Source organism: Chenopodium album, chromosome 11, assembly GCF_948465745.1.
Source record: "Chenopodium album chromosome 11, dcCheAlbu1.1, whole genome shotgun sequence".
Taxonomy (NCBI): domain Eukaryota; kingdom Viridiplantae; phylum Streptophyta; class Magnoliopsida; order Caryophyllales; family Amaranthaceae; genus Chenopodium; species Chenopodium album.
The window spans coordinates 7,727,033-7,745,719 of record NC_137844.1 but is presented as its reverse complement, the minus strand read 5'-3'; the positions used below and the strand labels follow the sequence as shown (position 1 = coordinate 7,745,719).

General features: G+C 32.0%; 1 protein-coding gene and 1 pseudogene across 1 annotated transcript; both read right to left on the bottom strand.

The window, feature by feature from the left end:
- Positions 1 to 1,540: 1,540 nt before the first annotated feature.
- On the bottom strand, positions 1,541 to 4,525 carry LOC145566198 (glutathione S-transferase U10 pseudogene; annotated as a pseudogene).
- A 5,192-nt stretch (positions 4,526 to 9,717) lies between these two features.
- On the bottom strand, positions 9,718 to 11,231 carry LOC145567305 (glutathione S-transferase U10-like). The gene is made up of 2 exons (XM_081626563.1): positions 10,891 to 11,231; positions 9,718 to 10,178 (listed from the first exon to the last, which is right to left on the bottom strand). The coding sequence occupies exons 1-2, from the start codon at positions 11,206 to 11,208 to the stop codon at positions 9,804 to 9,806; spliced, it is 693 nt and encodes a 230-aa protein (XP_081482689.1). The 5' UTR covers positions 11,209 to 11,231; the 3' UTR covers positions 9,718 to 9,803.
- Positions 11,232 to 18,687: the final 7,456 nt, after the last annotated feature.

Sequence of the window (18,687 nt, the reverse complement as noted above, 5' to 3'; positions counted from 1 at the left end):
GAGTATAATATACGACGAGAGTTGAAATCAAATTAATGTATATAAAGTAAGGAAATTTTGACAATTACCACATTTTATTAATTATGTCGTTTTTAGCAATTACCACCTTCTATTTTTTTTTTTGAAAATTACCACCTTCTATTTTGTAAAACATCAAAAACTCTCACCTTCTTGCCTCCCAACTACCTAATGACGTTAGCTGGGCCCCACTCTTTATCTTCCCTCCCAATTTCCCTCCCATTTCTCATTCCTAACTCGATTTTCATCTCCCCTTTCACTTTTTTTCCCTCAAAGAAATCAGAAACACTTCAATTTACTCCACCAAACCAAAATTCACGAACAATGTTTGGTGTTGCTGCAACATGACAATGATTCCACGAAGAAAGGTATGTTGTTCATCTTAATTTAGGGGGTTTCAATTGATTTTAGGGTTTTTGATTTTCAATTTGGGAATTAAATCAGTGTAGTTGAAATTAGGGTTTTGCAATTCAAATTAGGGGTTAGAGTATTCAATTGGTGAACTAATTAACAACAATTTGTGAATATAATACCACATTACACAAATTTGTATGCAATTAAAGTGTAACGATTTCTAGGGGTTTGACAAATTCACTGTTTAAAGTCAAATTACCTTGCTTTTTTACTCCCTTTTGCTAATTCCAACAACCAAATTCCTCCTAGCTTGGTCCCCCCTTTAACACTGTCGTTTTCCACCCAATTCTACTATCTTACAACGCCTGGAATAAGGTACAAATTTGGGACAATGCTGCAACTTTTTTGACCAACAATTATGGCAAAGAAAAAGGATGTGACGCAAGGGAGTAAATTTTCTGAACAAATGAGGTGGGTGAAGTTGGATTAATTGATATTAATGGCGAAGGAGAAAGAAGAGAGACAGGGGAGTTGAAAATTGAGTGAGCATAGAGGAAATGGGAGGGAAAAAGAAGAGGGAAGATAAAAGTGGGCCGCACATGACGTCATTAGGCAGTTGGGAGGCAAGAAGGTGGGAGTTTTTGATGTTTTACAAAATAAAAGGTGGTAATTTAAAAAAAAAAAAAATAGAAGGTGGTAATTGCTAATAAAATGGACATAATAGAAGGTGATAATTGTCAAAATTTCCATAAAGTAATTAAATTGTAGAAGAAATAATACTTAATTGAGTGATAAAACATATATATAGGGATCGTACAAATTTTGACAAATTTACCTATATGTAATGTTTGGCTCACGAATTCTTTTTTTTGAACAATTTGGTTCACGAATTCTAAGTATGAGGTAACTAAGCAAAGTTTGGTCTTCCAAACATGAGGTTGTGGAATTAAACCCCATTAGAGGTACTTTAGGGTATGACGGACCTGTGAGAGGTTTCGGCCCATTAGGACCCTTCTCCTTACCAACCAAAAATAAAGTAGGAGATATGAATTTAAAATGATATAAATCCATGTCAATTACACATATAGAGTATACAACATACCTCGGCGGCCCGCCCAAGTTAAATTTAAACAATTGTACAATCAAGTAGAATACAATCCAGCAGTACAGAAAATCAAGGTTCGTAACATACTAAAGCTCCATTTACACCTTTGGTGTTACAAAATTTTCTCTAAAATACTGATAAAATTCCAAAAGCTTAGCCTTTGATGGAGTGACTTCTAGGAATTCAGGAACTTGTTTTAATGCCTTAATCCACGAGATCAACAGCGGGTACCTCTCCGGTGTTAAAAACTTAACACCGAAGATTTCGCTTGCAACTTCGTGGGTTCCGAAACGCGAATCGAACACTATATCTAAGTATCCAGGCTTCATATCATGCGAGTATGATGGAATAACACCATTTGGGAATATCTCTTTCATTCCTTCCTCGACCACATCCAATTTTTGTAGCAACTCATTCAGTGCTCTTTGTTGAGATTCACCTTCTGTTAAAAGCGCCTTCCGCATCACATCGAATACCTACTCGTATCACGTAGTTACTATATAAGTACTAATTATCAATTCGTTAATATAGATAACTATTGTAAACTAGCTACGGAGTAATTAGTTTTGTATGTGAAAGAACAATTTCAATACTTATGTATGTAAAAAGAACGATTACAATCCTAATAATAATTTAATTTCTAATCATATTCTAACACTTGGGTGGTATAACCATATTTAAGCATGTATATCTACATATGAGTAGGGGTGTCAATTCGGGTAAATAGTTCGGGTTTGGATTGGATTTATCAGTTTCGGGCTATAATGGGTCGGTTTATAACGGGTTGAAATAATTAGCGGGTCGGTTTTGAAAATTATCGGGTCAATTTGGTTTGGTTTTTTTAATTGCAGTTTTTATTCGGATCGGGTCCTTATCAGGTCGGGTTCTAGTTGATTCGGGTCATAATCAATTTGGGTTGAAGTGGGTCGGTTTGAAAACGGGTTTAACCCGTTCAAAGTGGGTTTCGGTTAAAAACACTTAGGATCTTAATCAGGACGGGTCGTAATTGGTTCGGGTCATAATCAGTTTGGGTTAAACTGGGTCGGTTCGAAAGTGGGTTTCGGTTCAAAATAGATCTGGTGAAATCGGGTCCAATTATTATCGTTTCAAGTTATAATCGGTTTAGATTGAACTTGGTTGGTTTGAAAACGAGTTTACCCAATTTAAAGCGTGTTTCAGTTCAAATCATATCGGGTTAAAATTGAGTCGGATGATTATCGAGTCGAATTAGTCAGATAACGGGTAGAAACGGGTTATGTTATAATCAAGTCTAGTCATAAATAAGTTTGGTTTATCGAGCAGTGGGTTGAAACGGATTAAATCATAAACATATTGGGTTACAGGTTGTACATGACTCAGTTATAATGGGTTACGGGTTTTAAACGGTTTGGTCTCAACGGGTTACAGGTCATAAACGGTTCGGTCACAACGGGTTACGGGTTGGAACGATTTAGGTTTATCGGATTTTTCGGGTTCTAACGGTTTTCTGTTTAAAATGGGTTGGGTTATTATCGGGTTTAGCCGTAATCGGTTTGGGCTGCTTTCAGTTTCGGGTTGTAATGGTTTGGCTTGATAACGGGTCAGGTTAGTAACGGTTCGCACAAATTTGGTTCACTTTAATTTCGGGTTGGAAAAAATTGGGTCGGGTCAGTTTTTGGTTTTCAAAAAACGGGTTTTAAACAGTTCAGTTCCTTTTCGAATCAGTTCGAAACAGTCGGGTTAACGGTTCGGATCAGAAACTGACAACTCTACATATGAGTAATGGATATTCAAATTAAACTGGTTTTATGAGGTCAATTGACCCCATTCAATTTAAAAAGCATCAAAACAAATCAAACAAACAAAGATCGAATAAGTGCTTACCAAGCGAAGCTTAATATAGTGGTAGGGATTGAACCTTGAGGTTGAAGGTTCAATTTCCACTAGAGACACTTTAAGGGTGGAGATTTCTTACCCCTACCCTTCACTCTTAAAGTGTTTGATCTTCAAATATCGAACCTAAAAAATGGTAATGGTTGAGATACGATGAGGATTTTCTCCTGACCTTAAAAAAAAACAAGGATTAGTGCTTACCGGCTGAAAGTAGGCAGCCCAAAAACGGAGGTTAGCCCTTTCGTAAGGATCCTTAGGGAGTCTCATCAATATACTCGAGGATGATTGTTGATTCTGCAATGGGTAGACCATTGTGCTCAAGAACAGGCATTTTCTTATGCACAGGGTTATATTGTAAGAGTAACTTTTGTTTTGTGGATCTTCCTCTATGTACTCGTACTTCACTCCCTTAAATTTAAGGGCAAATTTGACTCTCATAACATAAGGACTTGCCCACATTCCATGTAGCTTCACTGAGTTTTTTTTCTGCCATGGCTTTCGTATCAATCTTTATATGATGACTACAATCTTTATAGGATGACTAATATCCCATTTTATCTATGTCATAACATTATTTATATAATGCTCAGTCTTGGCTTTCGCCCTCATTATTTGAGTCATTTCACAAGACTTAAGACTCATTATAAAAAAAGATATACTAAGGCCCTGTTCACTTCACATTAAAAAAAAATAATATTCAGTAAAAATAATTTCATTTCAATAAAAATAACAAGTATAGTACCCATGCAATTGCACGTTTTAAAAGCTCTAAGTATCAAATCTCACAAAATCAAATAAAGTTAGCTTAATGCATAATAGTGAAATACTTTACATTAATTTATTATTCATTACAACAAAGTGTACCCATTTTATCACAATATCCTGTTGTAAATATAATTCAATGTTGAATAAAAAAGTTAAGAAAAAAAAAATTGTTTGACATTTACAATTTTTTTTTCTTCTTCTTCTTCTTAAAATATACTTCGTATAAAGTATAACTTTTCAAATAATACTATAAATATTATAAAAATTTTATTTAAAGAATATATTATACCATACTTATTAATTAGCCTTACTCGTATTTTCTATTTTCCAAACAACCGTATTGCATACCTGTTTCGTGTTCGTACTCAATCCCGTACCCGTTCTGATGCAACCTATTATTTCATTTTCCATTGGTACTTCTAATGATTATCGAACCTGTACCGAACACGGAATACGCACCTGTATCCTTAGGGGTACTAAGTACATTGATATATAGTTTTATTATATTTTAAAATTATTTATTTTAGACTTTACTTAAAATTTAATAAATCTGATGAATTTTTAAATAATTTTTTTTGTCTTCTTAAAATATACATTACTTCGTATAAAGTAAAAAATTTCAAATAATATTGTAAATATTATAAAAATTTTATTTAAAGAATATATTACACCATATTTATTTAGCCTTACCCGTATCCTCTATTTTCATCCAATCAATCGTATTGCATACTTGTTTCGTGTTCGTACTCAATTCCGTACTCGTTCTAGTACAACCTAGTATTTCTTTACCCATTGGTACTTTTAATGATTATCGTACCTGTATAGAACATGCAATACGCACCCATATTCTTATGGGTATTAAGTACATTGATATATAGTTTTATTATATTTTAAAATTATTTTTTTAAGACTTTGCTTTAAATTTAATAAATTTGATGAATTTTTGAATGAATTTTTTGTCTTCTTAAAATGTACATCGTATAAAGAAAAATTTATCAAATACTATTGAAGATTTTATAAAATATGTTTTTACATAATATATTATATCATACTTAATTAGTCGTACCTGTATCCTTTATTTTCTAAGCGACCGTATTGTGTATCCGTACTCGATTTCGTGCCCGTTCTGGTACAACCTATTATTTCATTTCCCATTTACATGCGTAATGAAAGTACTGATTCAATTCTTGGTAAGGTAAGTATTTTCTCTTTGAAATTTCTTAGTATTGAATTGAGATTTAAAAATGAACTAGTTTTTAACCCGTGTGATGCACGGAATCATCTTTTTATCTAGATATATGTATTTAGACTTAGCTTTTTTTTAAAATTAAAAACTTTTTTAAAAAATAAATAAATAACATTTAGTAAATTAAAATGTAATACTATTTATGTAAATGTAATGTAAATAATACATTATATCATATGTAACATTAAATAATACAAATTACATCAAGCAAAAAAAAAAATCACTCTGAAAATAAATAAAATTTTATTTCGCGGATTTATTTCAAATTCTAGCAAAATTAATATTATAAAACACCAAATAAAATGGAAGACCAACAAATATTCAATTTTTATAAAACAATAACATCAGTTAGTCATAAATTTTCAATACTCCATACAATTCATTTAATTTATCACAATATTTATAATTGAAATTAAAATTGTAAAATTGTAAATTGGATAAAAAAAAAAAGAGGGAGTTAAACATAGAGAAAACAAACGTTTTTGTGACAAATTTGATGAAAGTATGAAACCGTTCGATACAAAATTTGGCCAAATTGTCTTACAAAATTATAAAATCGATTCAATTGTGGTGTAAGGTTGTATAATATAAATCAGAGAAGTACTTTGTAGAAATGAAGGAAATCAACTTAATTGCGGTGTAAGGTTTTATGATTCAAATTAGAAAAATAGGAAGAAAACTTAAGACATGTAAAAATGGGGAAAAGGAGAGAATTTTTAATTTATAATAATGACTTTCATTTGGGATGAGAGTTAGAAACTAAAGATTTCAGTAACTATTATTGGAGGCTATGGAAGTATGGAGTATTAAGATTCATAATAGGCATTGAAAGAGTACATTTATCGAATAGAAAGGCATGAATATGATGAAAAGGCATGAATGAAAATGTTTGCTTTAAACTTTAAAGTAGTTAAAAAAATATGTAACTACGAATGGATAGTAGGGAAATTAGGGGGAAATGCCACATGGCATATTGTATGACTTGTAAAAGTTTCTATTTTAAAATAGGGTTTTTTTTTGTCATAAACTACCAAATATAATCTAAAATTTGTGAGAAACTACCTAATAAAAAAAATGTTGTAAGAACCTACCTTATAAAAGGTAAAATGTTGTAAGGTACTACCTTTAGCCGAATTTCCACAATTAATCTAATTTTAAGGTGTTGACGTACCTCAAAACACCCCTGAAACCACCACAGGGTTGCTTTTCAAGGTGGTAAGGTTATTTTGGGGTGGTTAGATGATATTCCAAGTTGGTGAGGGTAGTTTAATTTCGTGATTTGAGATATTTATTTTTGGGGTTAGAGGTGGTGGTTTTGGGATTGGAGGGTGGTTGTTTCGGCTTGGTGAAGACAATTTCAAGTAGGTTGTGTTGGTTTTGGGGTGAAAGCGATGGTTTTAGAGGTGTTTTGAGGTGGGTCAATAGTGTATTCCCTGCGGAGGTAGTATTTTAAAACAATTAACATTTTGTTGGGTAGTTTTTTACAACATTTTACCTTTTATTAGATAGTTTTTTACAGCATTTTTTTATCAGGTAGTTTCTCACAAAATCTGGGCTTTATTAGGTAGTTTTTGACAAAAATTCCTTTAAAATATAGTATAAATATGTTATTGTTTTTTTTTCCTTAATCTATAATTATTATTAATAAATTTAAAATTAAATAATAAAGACATACTACAGTACCACATACATACTATATGTTATAGACTATTGATAGATTTCTTTATTTTAGAATTATTAAAATTATATTATCATATTCATATATATGATTATTTCATAATAATAAATGATTCGCCTAGATGCAAAAAAATTTAATATCCAATATATGACTTAATTTTCCATATTTTCTTCAAAAAATCATATTGACGTTATTGTGGAATTATTCTCCTAGATGCAAAATATTTAATATGCAATATATGGATGAGTTAGAAACTCATAATTTAATGGGTCAAAAATTTATGCCTGTGCTATAAGGAGTACTTCTAGTCAAACGTCCTATGGTAAAATAATATCTTTCACATCTTGATTTTTTGTCAGGGATGTAGATCAGTAGATGTTAGCATTAATAGTAAATTGTAGATATTGTGTGAACATTGATTTTTTGTCAGGGATGTAGATCAGTAGATGTTAGCATTAATAGTAAATTGTAGATATTGTGTGAACAAAAAATCCTATACTACTTTTTTTTGAATAGAAAAATCCTATACTACTTTGTACTGTTATATATCGAAATATTGAATTTTGTAAGAAATATTGCTATCATATACCAAAGTATTTTTTTAACCAAATATAATAGATTAATCATACTTATCGAAATAAGTCAAAACATGTAAAAGATATTATTTTAAGATAAAAAACAATAATAAAATGGAATAAATGGTGTCAAATATATTGCAATATATAATTAAAAGATACCATAAAAAATTTCTTTATAAGGAGTTTGTAAATGAGCGGGAAAATATTAAATGACAGAGTGCCATGTGTTAGCTTTGCATCTAGGCGCCCTTTGTTTTAGTATAGATACTAGCATAGTGCCCGTGCGATGCACGGTTTATAAATCAAATTATTAATTATTAATCACGTAGAAAAGAAAAACAAAGATAATTCGATTAGTAATAAATGGCTCATTTACTAATGGTCCATACAATAACAAAGGAATCTAATTTGAATAGTATTTTAAGTTATTAGTATTTTTTTTATAATTTCATTTTATTAATTGAAAAATAAATGAATATTGCTCCACATAATTATATAAGAGAAGTTGATTCATTCATTTTCCATCTCCCGTAGAAAAAAAAAATTAAAATTTTCTTGTCATACATTCTGCTTCAATAGCTACAATCTAATACGAAGTATATATTTTACTCGTCGTATTCACCAAAATCTTTAATTATTATTATCATTATTATTGATTTAGCATAAATTTAACTTGGAAATTATTTTTTTTTTACTTTTAGATGTATATTTTTAATCTAACTTAATTTAATTTTACTTTAGGTTTGTATATTAAACATTTGAAAAGTCTATATTTATTCAAAATTACATTTAATAGTAGTCTTAAATTACACACCTAAATGGAAAATATTAATTACGAAAATGGAAAGTATATGAATTAAAATAATCACAATTATATTATATGATTTGGTGAGTTTTTGTGTATAACTTATAATAGGTAATTAATGGCATTAAAAAAAAAATCATTTTGGAGGGAAAATATTTAACCAGAAGATGACATGTGTCACTCCTGGTCTCAGTATATAGTACTAGTTATTTACCTGAGCAATGCTCGGATGTTAAGAGGAAAACAAAAATTATATTTATACAATTACATAATTATATAAGCTTGTATTTATTATAGATTTTGTATGCATTTAATATTTTATTTATTTAAAGTTGTTATTGTTCTATTATGTAGGCTTTATAATTTTTTTTTTTATAAATTATCTTATTATTTTTTACGGAAAAAAATAATTTTGGCGGGAAATTTTTTAATATAGTCGCGACACGTGTATGTCTAGAATAATCCTGGTGATTACTTTAGTATATAGTATTGATAAATTTCAGTTCAGTAAACTTAAGCACATACGACAAAATCATGTATCAAATAACATTTATCTATACAATTTTTTTTATTAAAGCGTTTAAGGCTCCCTTATTTTCTTAATAAGGGACACTTTCCCCTCAATGTAAAGTACCTTAAATTTCGCCATCTAGGCCGCACTTGCAAAGTAAGAGGGAGTCCACTTCACAAGTATAAAGGAAGTTCTATTCCAAAATCATATACGAAGTATATAGTAATAGGAAAAGTAACCCCTTCGCTTTATAAAGTGTTTAACTCTATTTTCTTTTCTCGATGTGGGACATTTACATGTGTTTGTTTGAGAAGTTGATGCTTCAACAAATAATGAGATGTAATGCTGGTTTAATATTACTTCCTATTAAATTTGTCATAATGAATATTTATAATTATCACATTTTTATGATTTTTACTTTTACCTAATTAACTATATTGGTGGTCAAAGTTATAAATGTACCTCGGTATATCGATTGTTGATTTCTGTTAGTATAATCAATTTTAAACCAAATTAATTACATTATAAAGTTGTTGATCTCAATTAGGGGGCATAATGGCATTCCTACAACATTATTTTATGAGGTTGTTGATCTCAATTATTGGGCATAGTGGCATGCCTACAAATTAAGGAGTAATTATTAGATCTAAAACACCTTACTTGGTTATCCTTTCGCTGGAAAATCGCACGTTAAAAAGTTGTAACAATCATTAAGGTAGATATAACTAAAAGTAGATTTAAATTTCAAATCAGAAAAGAACATACTTGATTACTTCATGGATAACAATAACAATTTTACAATCAAAAGATTCAAGAAAAATACATTACACTCCAGAAATTCAAGATTTATACAAAACTAAAGTTCCATTTATTACGCCTTAGGTGGTACAAACTTCTGTCGATAGTACTGATAAAACCCCATAATCTTTTCCTTTGGTGGTGTGACTTCTTGGACTTCAGGAACTTGTTTCAATGCCTCAATCCATGACACCAATAGCGGATACCTCTCCGGCGTTAAAAACTTAACGCCAAAGAATTCATCAGCAACTTCGTGGGTTCCGAAAAGCGAGTAGAATACTATATCTAAGTATCCAGGCTTAACATCTTGTGAGTATGATGGAGCACCATTTGGGAATATATCCTTCATTCCTTCCTCGGCCACATCCAATTTTTGTAGCAACTCATTGAGCGTGTTTTGTTGTGTTTCACCTTCCGTTATTAGGGACTTGCGCATCAGGTCGAATACCTGCTCGTATCATACACATCTAGTTATGTATTGATCGGTACTATACTAATCATCAATTCGGTGATAATAATGATAACAATCATTTTATAGATTTTGTAGTTAAATTATTTCAATCTTATTTTAGTAATCTAGTTTATAAATTTTATCGATACAAATCACAAATAAAGTTATATGGTTAATTGATTGTGTTATTTATATATAGACTTTTTGTGAAAAAATTACCTTATACAAGTTATTTTTTGCGAAAAACTACCTTATTAAAAAAATGTTGTAAGAAACTATCTTTTAAACAATAGATGTTGTAAGAAACTACCTTATAAAATAATTAATGTTGTAAAATGCTACTTTTGCCGAATTATTGCATGGAATAAGACATGTTTAATGACACATTTTCAATCATTTTTTCTCCTTTTTCCACCCAATTTCTCCATAGCCCCCTTATAACCCCTAATTCCCCTACTCTTTCATTGTTAAATTAAGCACATGGTAACAACTTACAACATTAAGTTTTTATAAGGTAATTTCTTACAACAATTTTTATACAAGGTAGTTTTTCACAAAAACTTAAGTATATAAGGTAGTTTTTCAAAAAAAATCCTTTATATATCTACAGACATGGATAATGGCACGACCCCATTATAAATTAAAATTTAAAAATAAAATAATTATTTGATCAGAGTTGAAACTAATTTGATAAATAAAGGGTACTTACTGGCGGGAAATAGGCTGCCCAAAAGCGGAGTTTGGCCCTTTCGTAGGGATCCTTAGGGAGGAGATGTGGCGGATCAGTCCAAGTCTCATCAATATACTCGAGGATGATCGTTGACTCCACAACGGGTAGAGCATTGTGCACAAGAACAGGCACTTTCTTATGCACAGGGTTATATTGCAACAACAATTCACTCTTGTTTTTTAGATCTTCCTCAATGTACTCATACTCTATGCCTTTAAGTTTAAGGGCGAGGTTCGCCCTCATAGCAAAAGGACTCGCCCACATTCCATGTAGCTTCACTGAGCTATTTTCTGCCATTGATTTCGCGTAACTTTTGCCTCTTCTTCTTCTTCTTCTTCTTCTTCTTCTTCTTCTTCTTCTCAAGGTATAACATCTAATAACGACTACATCTTTGTATATATAATGTTCAATCTTGGCTTTAGTATTTAATTAATGAGACTTAAGACTTTAGTTAAATAACATTCCTGTTAGAGCTATTTATTGATTTAATTATTGTAATAGAGTTGGTGATCTGTGACAAAAGCTCACGACCTAATCAAATATCTAAAATTTTGTAATTAAATGCGAACCTGGTTTTTAATTGGAATCAAATACGGAGTAACATGTTGAGCCGTTCTTCATTTGTGTCACTTTAGTTGTTCAAAATTATGTTTTCCATTATTTATATCATAAAATTGGCAATTAAAATTTGCATTAATCGATGTACGACTCGTAATGAAACAATTAAAAAAATTATAAAACGAAAGGAGTATAATATTCATCGTCACCCAAATACTCAATATTTTATTTATTCATTACTAGTTTACTACCATTTGAATTCAATTTTTACTCAAACATACTCTTATGGTCTTAACGCTATAAAAAAGCATAAAATTAAATTATGTACTCACGATCATATGTACGTAAAACATACATTTCTACCGAATCTATGTGTATCTAATAAAAATGAAAAAAAAAAAAAAAAAAAAATTGAAACTGATGGAATATATTTTAACAAACAATTCAAAACAACTGAAAATGACCTAAAGTTTATCCGTTCAAACAAATTGTTTGTTTTTTAGGGGATGAAGTCTATTGCTGTTTCAATATACGAAGCAACCCTTTTAATTTAATTAACAAAATAGTATGAAAGAACAGAACTGAGAAGTTCAAACTTTGCATGTTGGATATCCTCCATGAATCAGAATATCCAATATTTTTCTAAATATTATAGTTTATTTGCAAGATTTGTTAATCATATAAGCTATTTTCTTAAAGATTGGTTAGCTTGATTTGCAATAACTGGTCGTTGATAACCTTAGATCTCATGAAATCAATACATCATTATCAATTTTTAACAATATTAAAAATAATGAGGTTGTTCCATACATGTTGATCTCAATTAGTGGCATCCCTACATGTGGAGTAATATGGTCTAAAAACCCTTGCATAATTTATTTATTTATTATTTTTATTTTTTTAATACTATACGTATATCAATTGAAATTTACACTCAAAATTAATGAACCGTGACTTTACAAAAAAAAAAAAAAAAAAATGTAGCAAGTTGTGTGTAGAAAAGATAATGAAATTGGTCCAAAGTTTAGTAATAATAATCTTATATTGTTAACTATGCAAGGGTTGACAAAGATCACTAACAAACAAACTAAACAACCACTAGTAACTAAAAGACCAGCAAAGGAAATGACGATCACGAGCACGGACAGCCAACCAATGAGCAGGAGCCACCCAATCCCGAGGCACCTTACATAGTTGACAAGTAGAAAAACGAGGCAGGACCTCCTGGAATTCCTGAAACAGCCACCAACAGGAAATATCCGCAGAATCGGAATGCCTGAGCAGAGAAACCAACTGAGCGCAATCCAAATAAATTAGGAGCCTAAAACACAACTGTCGAATCGCCATACGAAGAACCCAAACCCAAGCTCGTAGTTCTGCCTGAAAAGCAGAACCCGCACGTGCCCCACCTGCAAACACCCTATCCGAAGAGACCCTGCGAAGAACCCAGCCAGCACCTGCACTATTATCATGACTAAGCCAAGCACCATAAAAAATCAGACAATAATCGAGCCGATCCGAAAGTTCCCCCGCAAGCTCAAGCGCGCCGGGTCATGCCTCATATTTGGAGAACGCCTGCCTAAGGATAAAAGATGACGTTGAAAAACCTGAGCCTGAACTGCCCGAGTAGTCCAATCCTGAGATAGATGAATTATCAAAGAAGGAGACCACACAGCTTGCCTAAAAACACAGCCATTCCGCAGTGTCCAAATCGCCCAAAAGAAGGAAACAAAAGATACCAGACCATCAAAATCCTTAGACCTCCTGAAGAACGAAACCGCATCCACGATCCAATCCGAAAAGGAAGAGAAAACTGGCAACGCACTATTGAGGGACAATAGGGTCGAAGTCCAAAGAGGACGAATACAAGGACAATCCCCGAAACAGGTGAGAGGTCGTCTCAGAGCTGACACGACAAAAAATACACTGTGGATTGACCGGGATATTCCTGGAAAGCAAAGTTGCCAATACAGGAAAAGCATTGTGAAGGATTTTCCAGCAAAAAAGCTTAAACCGGGGAAGAAGAGGGAGACCCCAGAAGCATTTCTACCACCAATCAGGAGCCGGAATACTAATCATCGAAACGACCGATTGTTGCACTAAGAAGGAGTAGGCTGAATTGGTAGAAAAGCGGCCATCCTTGGACAATTTCCAATGGACAAAATCATCCATAGTATTAAAAAAAGTCCTATTGATACGTAGTAAATTTTTTTTATTGTTACGTAATATAAAATAGAACATAGTCACCCTGAAATCTAATAATACAAGTATATAATCCTCTTAGCTATGTTCAATTGATCGATTGTTATTAGTTAATTAATTAACTAACCCTACAGATTTGTTGTGATGTTGTCATCAAAAAGTCAAGATTAGAAGAGTTTGCTTATTATATACTTGTAGCCTTGTAGTTTGTTTCTAACTAAATACTGCTAACAGCGCAATAGAATTATTGTTTCTCTTTTGTGTCCCTCTACCGAATATGAGTTGTGCACTTTGTTGATTAATCATTAAATTATATTCGAGTCATCTCCATCATATTGACCATACTTCTTTTCAAACAAAACAAAATAAAATACACGGAGAGTACTTTGTTTTTTATGACCCATAAGATAAAATTAAAATCAAGCTTATGAAATCATATGTTTACACAAGGGTGTTGACAAATTAGGGGTGAAAGAAATAATAAAATAGCTTGATTCATTACGTGGAAATGCCGCCCTTGAATGTCTAACTAACGCCCGCAAAATAAAATAAAATTATAAATTTACCCTTATTTTATCAAAAAAAATTACCCCCCTCAAACTAAATTTATTCCCCCAAACTCTCACTCCTTGTTCACTCTCTTAAACATAATTCTCTCTCTAAACAATAATAACCACCACCACCTCTTCATACTACCCACCACTACCATCACCACCTCTTCATACTGACCACCTACTACCCACCACTACCACCACCACCTCTTCATACTACCCACCACTACCACCACCACCTCCTCCTCTTTTAACCACCAACTCCTCTTACCTCCAGTTTCATGATCTACGCATCCGCGGTAATGACGAGGAAGGACAAAGGGAAGCCGGTCGCCGGAGAAAAGGTTTGTTTTTATTTTTATTTTTTTTTATTTTCTGAAATCGCAGGCAAACACCCGATTATTTCGAACGTCTTAGGCTCAAACGCCCAGATTTTTCGAACAACCGCACGGTTGTTCGCACGAACTAGGCGTTTGAGCCTAGGACATTCGAAAAAACTAGGCGTTTTCCTAGGTTTTAATTTTTTTTTTAAATTCGTTTTTTCTATTTTTCGCTATTGTTGTTTATTATTATTGTTTGTTTTTTTTTAAAAAAAAAAATTCACAACTTTGTTAGTTTGTTTATTGTTTAGATTTGTACTAATTTGTTTTTTTTTGGTTGAAAATTGAAATCCAGGAAAACGCCTGGGGTTTTCGAAAATCCTAGGCGTTTTCCTGGGTTTTGAATTTTTATAAAAAAATTATCGCAACGTACCGAGTCCGTACGGTTTCAAATTTAAAATATTTGTTTGATTTTGAAAATCACGGTGGTTGGGATGGTTGACCGATGAGCGTTGGTGGCCGTTGACCACTAGAGAGAACGATTAAAATTTTTGTGTGCGGTAAAAGTGTGAAATTGAGGTAAATTTAATTATTTTTATAATCGTTATTATAAGGATAAGTACGTAATTTTATTTTATTTTGCGGGCGTTAGTTAAGAGAGCTACATGATTTGATCCCTAATTATAAGTACCACCTCTTAAAACTTAATCAATTAACCTAATTGATCATCTACATGTCCTCCTTTGTTTGGCCTTTGAACAAATAATTTTATATGTAGTTTACGTGTGTGTGTATATATATATATATATATATATATATATATATATATATATATATATATATATATATATATATATATATATATATATATATATATATAATTGTTTTTAAATAGCAATTGACCTCTCCAAAATGGCCGGCGACTTGTTGGTTATTTTCTTGACTCTTACCCCCTCCTTGCTTGTTAGCGTCACATGGGTCACTACTTACTAGCTATAGGCCTATAGGGCAACATTGTAGCCTAACCGTTGCCCGGCTCATGGGCTGCCACCCATATGACAATAACATAATAATGCGCCATTGAAAAACCAAATAGTCTTTGAATGAAGTAAATCTTGGGGTCTATTGTTTTTGGGCCAAAGAACACAATACTGCAATAAGACTTTCGACATGGGACTCACTAATACAAACTCATGCACAAGTACACAATATAGTTCTTGAAAATCTCAGGAAGACTCTAGGGATGTCTAGTGCATCTTTGTACATAAGTAGGATGCTAGAATTGTACTCCCTCCGCCCCCAAAATTTCAACCTTTTTGACTAATTACAGTCTCAAAATGATCGATCCATTTGCATTAAAATACCCACCAATTTACAACAATATTTGTGCAAAATTAGTTTCCCCATATAAAATTTTGTTTATTCATGTATTTTTAATACTTTATCTCTCTATTTTTTTACAAACCCCATGTAAATTTATCTTTCCAATATATTTATATTTCTTTTTATTTAACTTTCTTAATAATCATGAAATCAATCCAAGGATCGAAGTTTTGACGACAGAAAGAGTATGAGATATCCGAAAACCTGTTCATATGAGTTTGTATCCGATTTGTATAGAAGTTTCTAGGGCATGGGTATAGATCACTTTTTGCATGGAAGTTGGTAAAGTATTCTAGAAATTATAAAGTTCGGGCTCACTTCATGGAGGCCTATAAATAAAGCCTCTTATTATTTGTACAATCATCTGTACACCTATAAGCATTTACTCAAGCTACAATATATAAGCATAATCCTTGTTTTAATTGCTAAGTAATATAGTTCACATGTGACAATATGTTCTTTATGACAATGGTTGAGTAAATTCTTAGAATATCATCTAAATTCTAGTTTTTTTTTTTGTACCACTAGTCCGTGTTAGCAAATAAGGTAAACACAGTTCTCTTGGACAAATTTATCAACAATTCTACAAATGCTTTGACCATTTTTTATTTCTTTTTAGGCATTATAATATCATTATAACTTGAATTTCTAGTGTATCTCAAAGAAATGTTTTCGAATGATGTAATATCAAAATGTGTAAAACTTTATAACATGTAAGATACCATATCAGAGTTGATGTGGTCCAATTTAACAATTAAATTTTAGTGATGAGTTCATCAATCTCTTAGCATCATAGGTAAAATACATTATTGACCATTCAATAAGATGAATAGTTTTCCTCAATACATACTCTAATAAATATTTCATAAACCTACTAAACCTGGGCTAACATTATCCAGCTTTAAGGTAAGGCGACACTCACACATAGCCCCTCTATTAGATGGTGAGAGCAGATGACACTTAGCTCTGATACCAGTTTCTTATAACGAATAAGGGAGATACGAAGGAAAGAAGCCCGAAAGCTCAGAAGCCCACCAACCAAAGTCTAAAGCGAAGTTCCAATAATAAAGTTGCACCCAACAAATTGTATATATTAGTTATATCCAATTTCTATCCTATTCTTTGTATGAGTCCTTGATTAGGTAAGGTTGTGGTACTAGTTTGCTTGTTTGATTGTTTTTCTTTACAATCAAATAAGAAAAATAATAGGAGAGATTCAAACTAGTTACCCTTTCTTGCTGCAGGGGAAGGATATGGGTCGCCTCTGCTACTTTACATCTCTTTACTTTCTTAATTATTATTTACTTTCTGGTGTACATCTTTACTTGCTCTCCCACTTGTTTTATTTCTCTTTTCGTGGAGTTTCCATCCTCATAAACTTTTAAGAGATCCAAGGAGTCGATCAGTAGCTTAACGTTTCTCTTGGTGAGGTTGAGATTTTCATCGCTTTGAGTGCTACAATTGCAAAGACTGGAGCTTGGTCACTGTCAATAACCACTCCTTTCTTCTTAGTTACCCACCTTACCGCAACCCTATGCTCTTTCAACTATAATGGTGATGGTCTCTTGTTTAGCAGCTTATAGCATTCGAGCTCCGATTCAGCTTTGCCATGCTCCTCTAGCACTCCTCCATCTTCTTCAATTTATTTTCGGGTCTGAGGTGTCTCCCTTGAGCCCATCTTTTCTACCATAGACAAGCTAGTGATAAAATTGAGTGTGGTCTTGCTGTTGTATTCTTAAAAATAGCATTGTTTTGTGTGAGCCAAATGCTCCAAAGAATGCTTACAAAGTCATGATCTTATTGAATCATTAAGGAGAAGAGATAAGTGAGGAAGTTGGAGACCTAACGTTCTTTGTTAAAGACAAACGGATTCAACCAACAAATATATGGTTTTTCGATATGATGGGTTGATGAATTAATATTTGAACACAGGAATATTTGTTACATACTGACTCTTGATACGTACCATGAAAAACTGATGATTAGAGTATTGTATATAAGATGTCTATTGTTGGATTCATTGAAAAACTAATGATTAGAGTATTGTACATAAGATGCCTCTTATTGGATTCATTTCAATGTATACTTTTTGTGTGTCAATGTATAAGTAAAGTAGTCTGCATTAATGATGAAAAATGAAAATTTTATGTGTAAGTTGATAGGGGCTCTAGCTAGCACCAATTTAGAACCCTTCGCTAGGGCCTAGAAAAGTATCATAAATCGATACTGAACATCCCCTTATACGTACCTATAAAGAATTCAACCGTGTCATCAGTCAGGACCTACGGGCCAAGGGACAGTCTCAGGTAGACAACTTCTATGGTGTGTAGGCCTCCCAATTCGGTCAGGAGAGAAGATACAGAAATATGATTTGTGGGGTCTTTTTTCTCTGATTTGACTCAATGATGATAAAAGTGTTAGTCAAACTATTACAATTTAAGTAACAGAAGGATGCTAAGTATAAAAGCCTAAGCCTTAGATATTTTAATCACCAAACCTCTGCTATTAGCCAAACATAAAGAATTTACAATCCTAATTGATAATTAAGCTTACTATTCATAACCAATGTATAACAAACTGATCGATCATTCATCGTTACTCAAATTGACAACCATTACACAAAACTAGTCAAAACAAAGTATAACACAAACAATTTTTTTTTTTTTTTTTTTTTTTTTTTTTTTTTTTTTTTGTTGACAACAGCAAATAACACAAACAATTATACGTAGTATATTAGTAACTAGATTTCACTCTATTTTAAC

Excerpts from the sequence above, each read along its gene's own strand:
- LOC145567305 (XM_081626563.1), bottom strand. The coding sequence starts at position 11,208 with ATGGCAGAAAATAGCTCAGTGAAGCTACATGGAATGTGGGCGAGTCCT. Across the intron at positions 10,179-10,890 it reads GGGCAGCCTATTTCCCGCCA|GTATTCGACCTGATGCGCAA; the intron begins GTAAGTACCCTT and ends TGATACGAGCAG.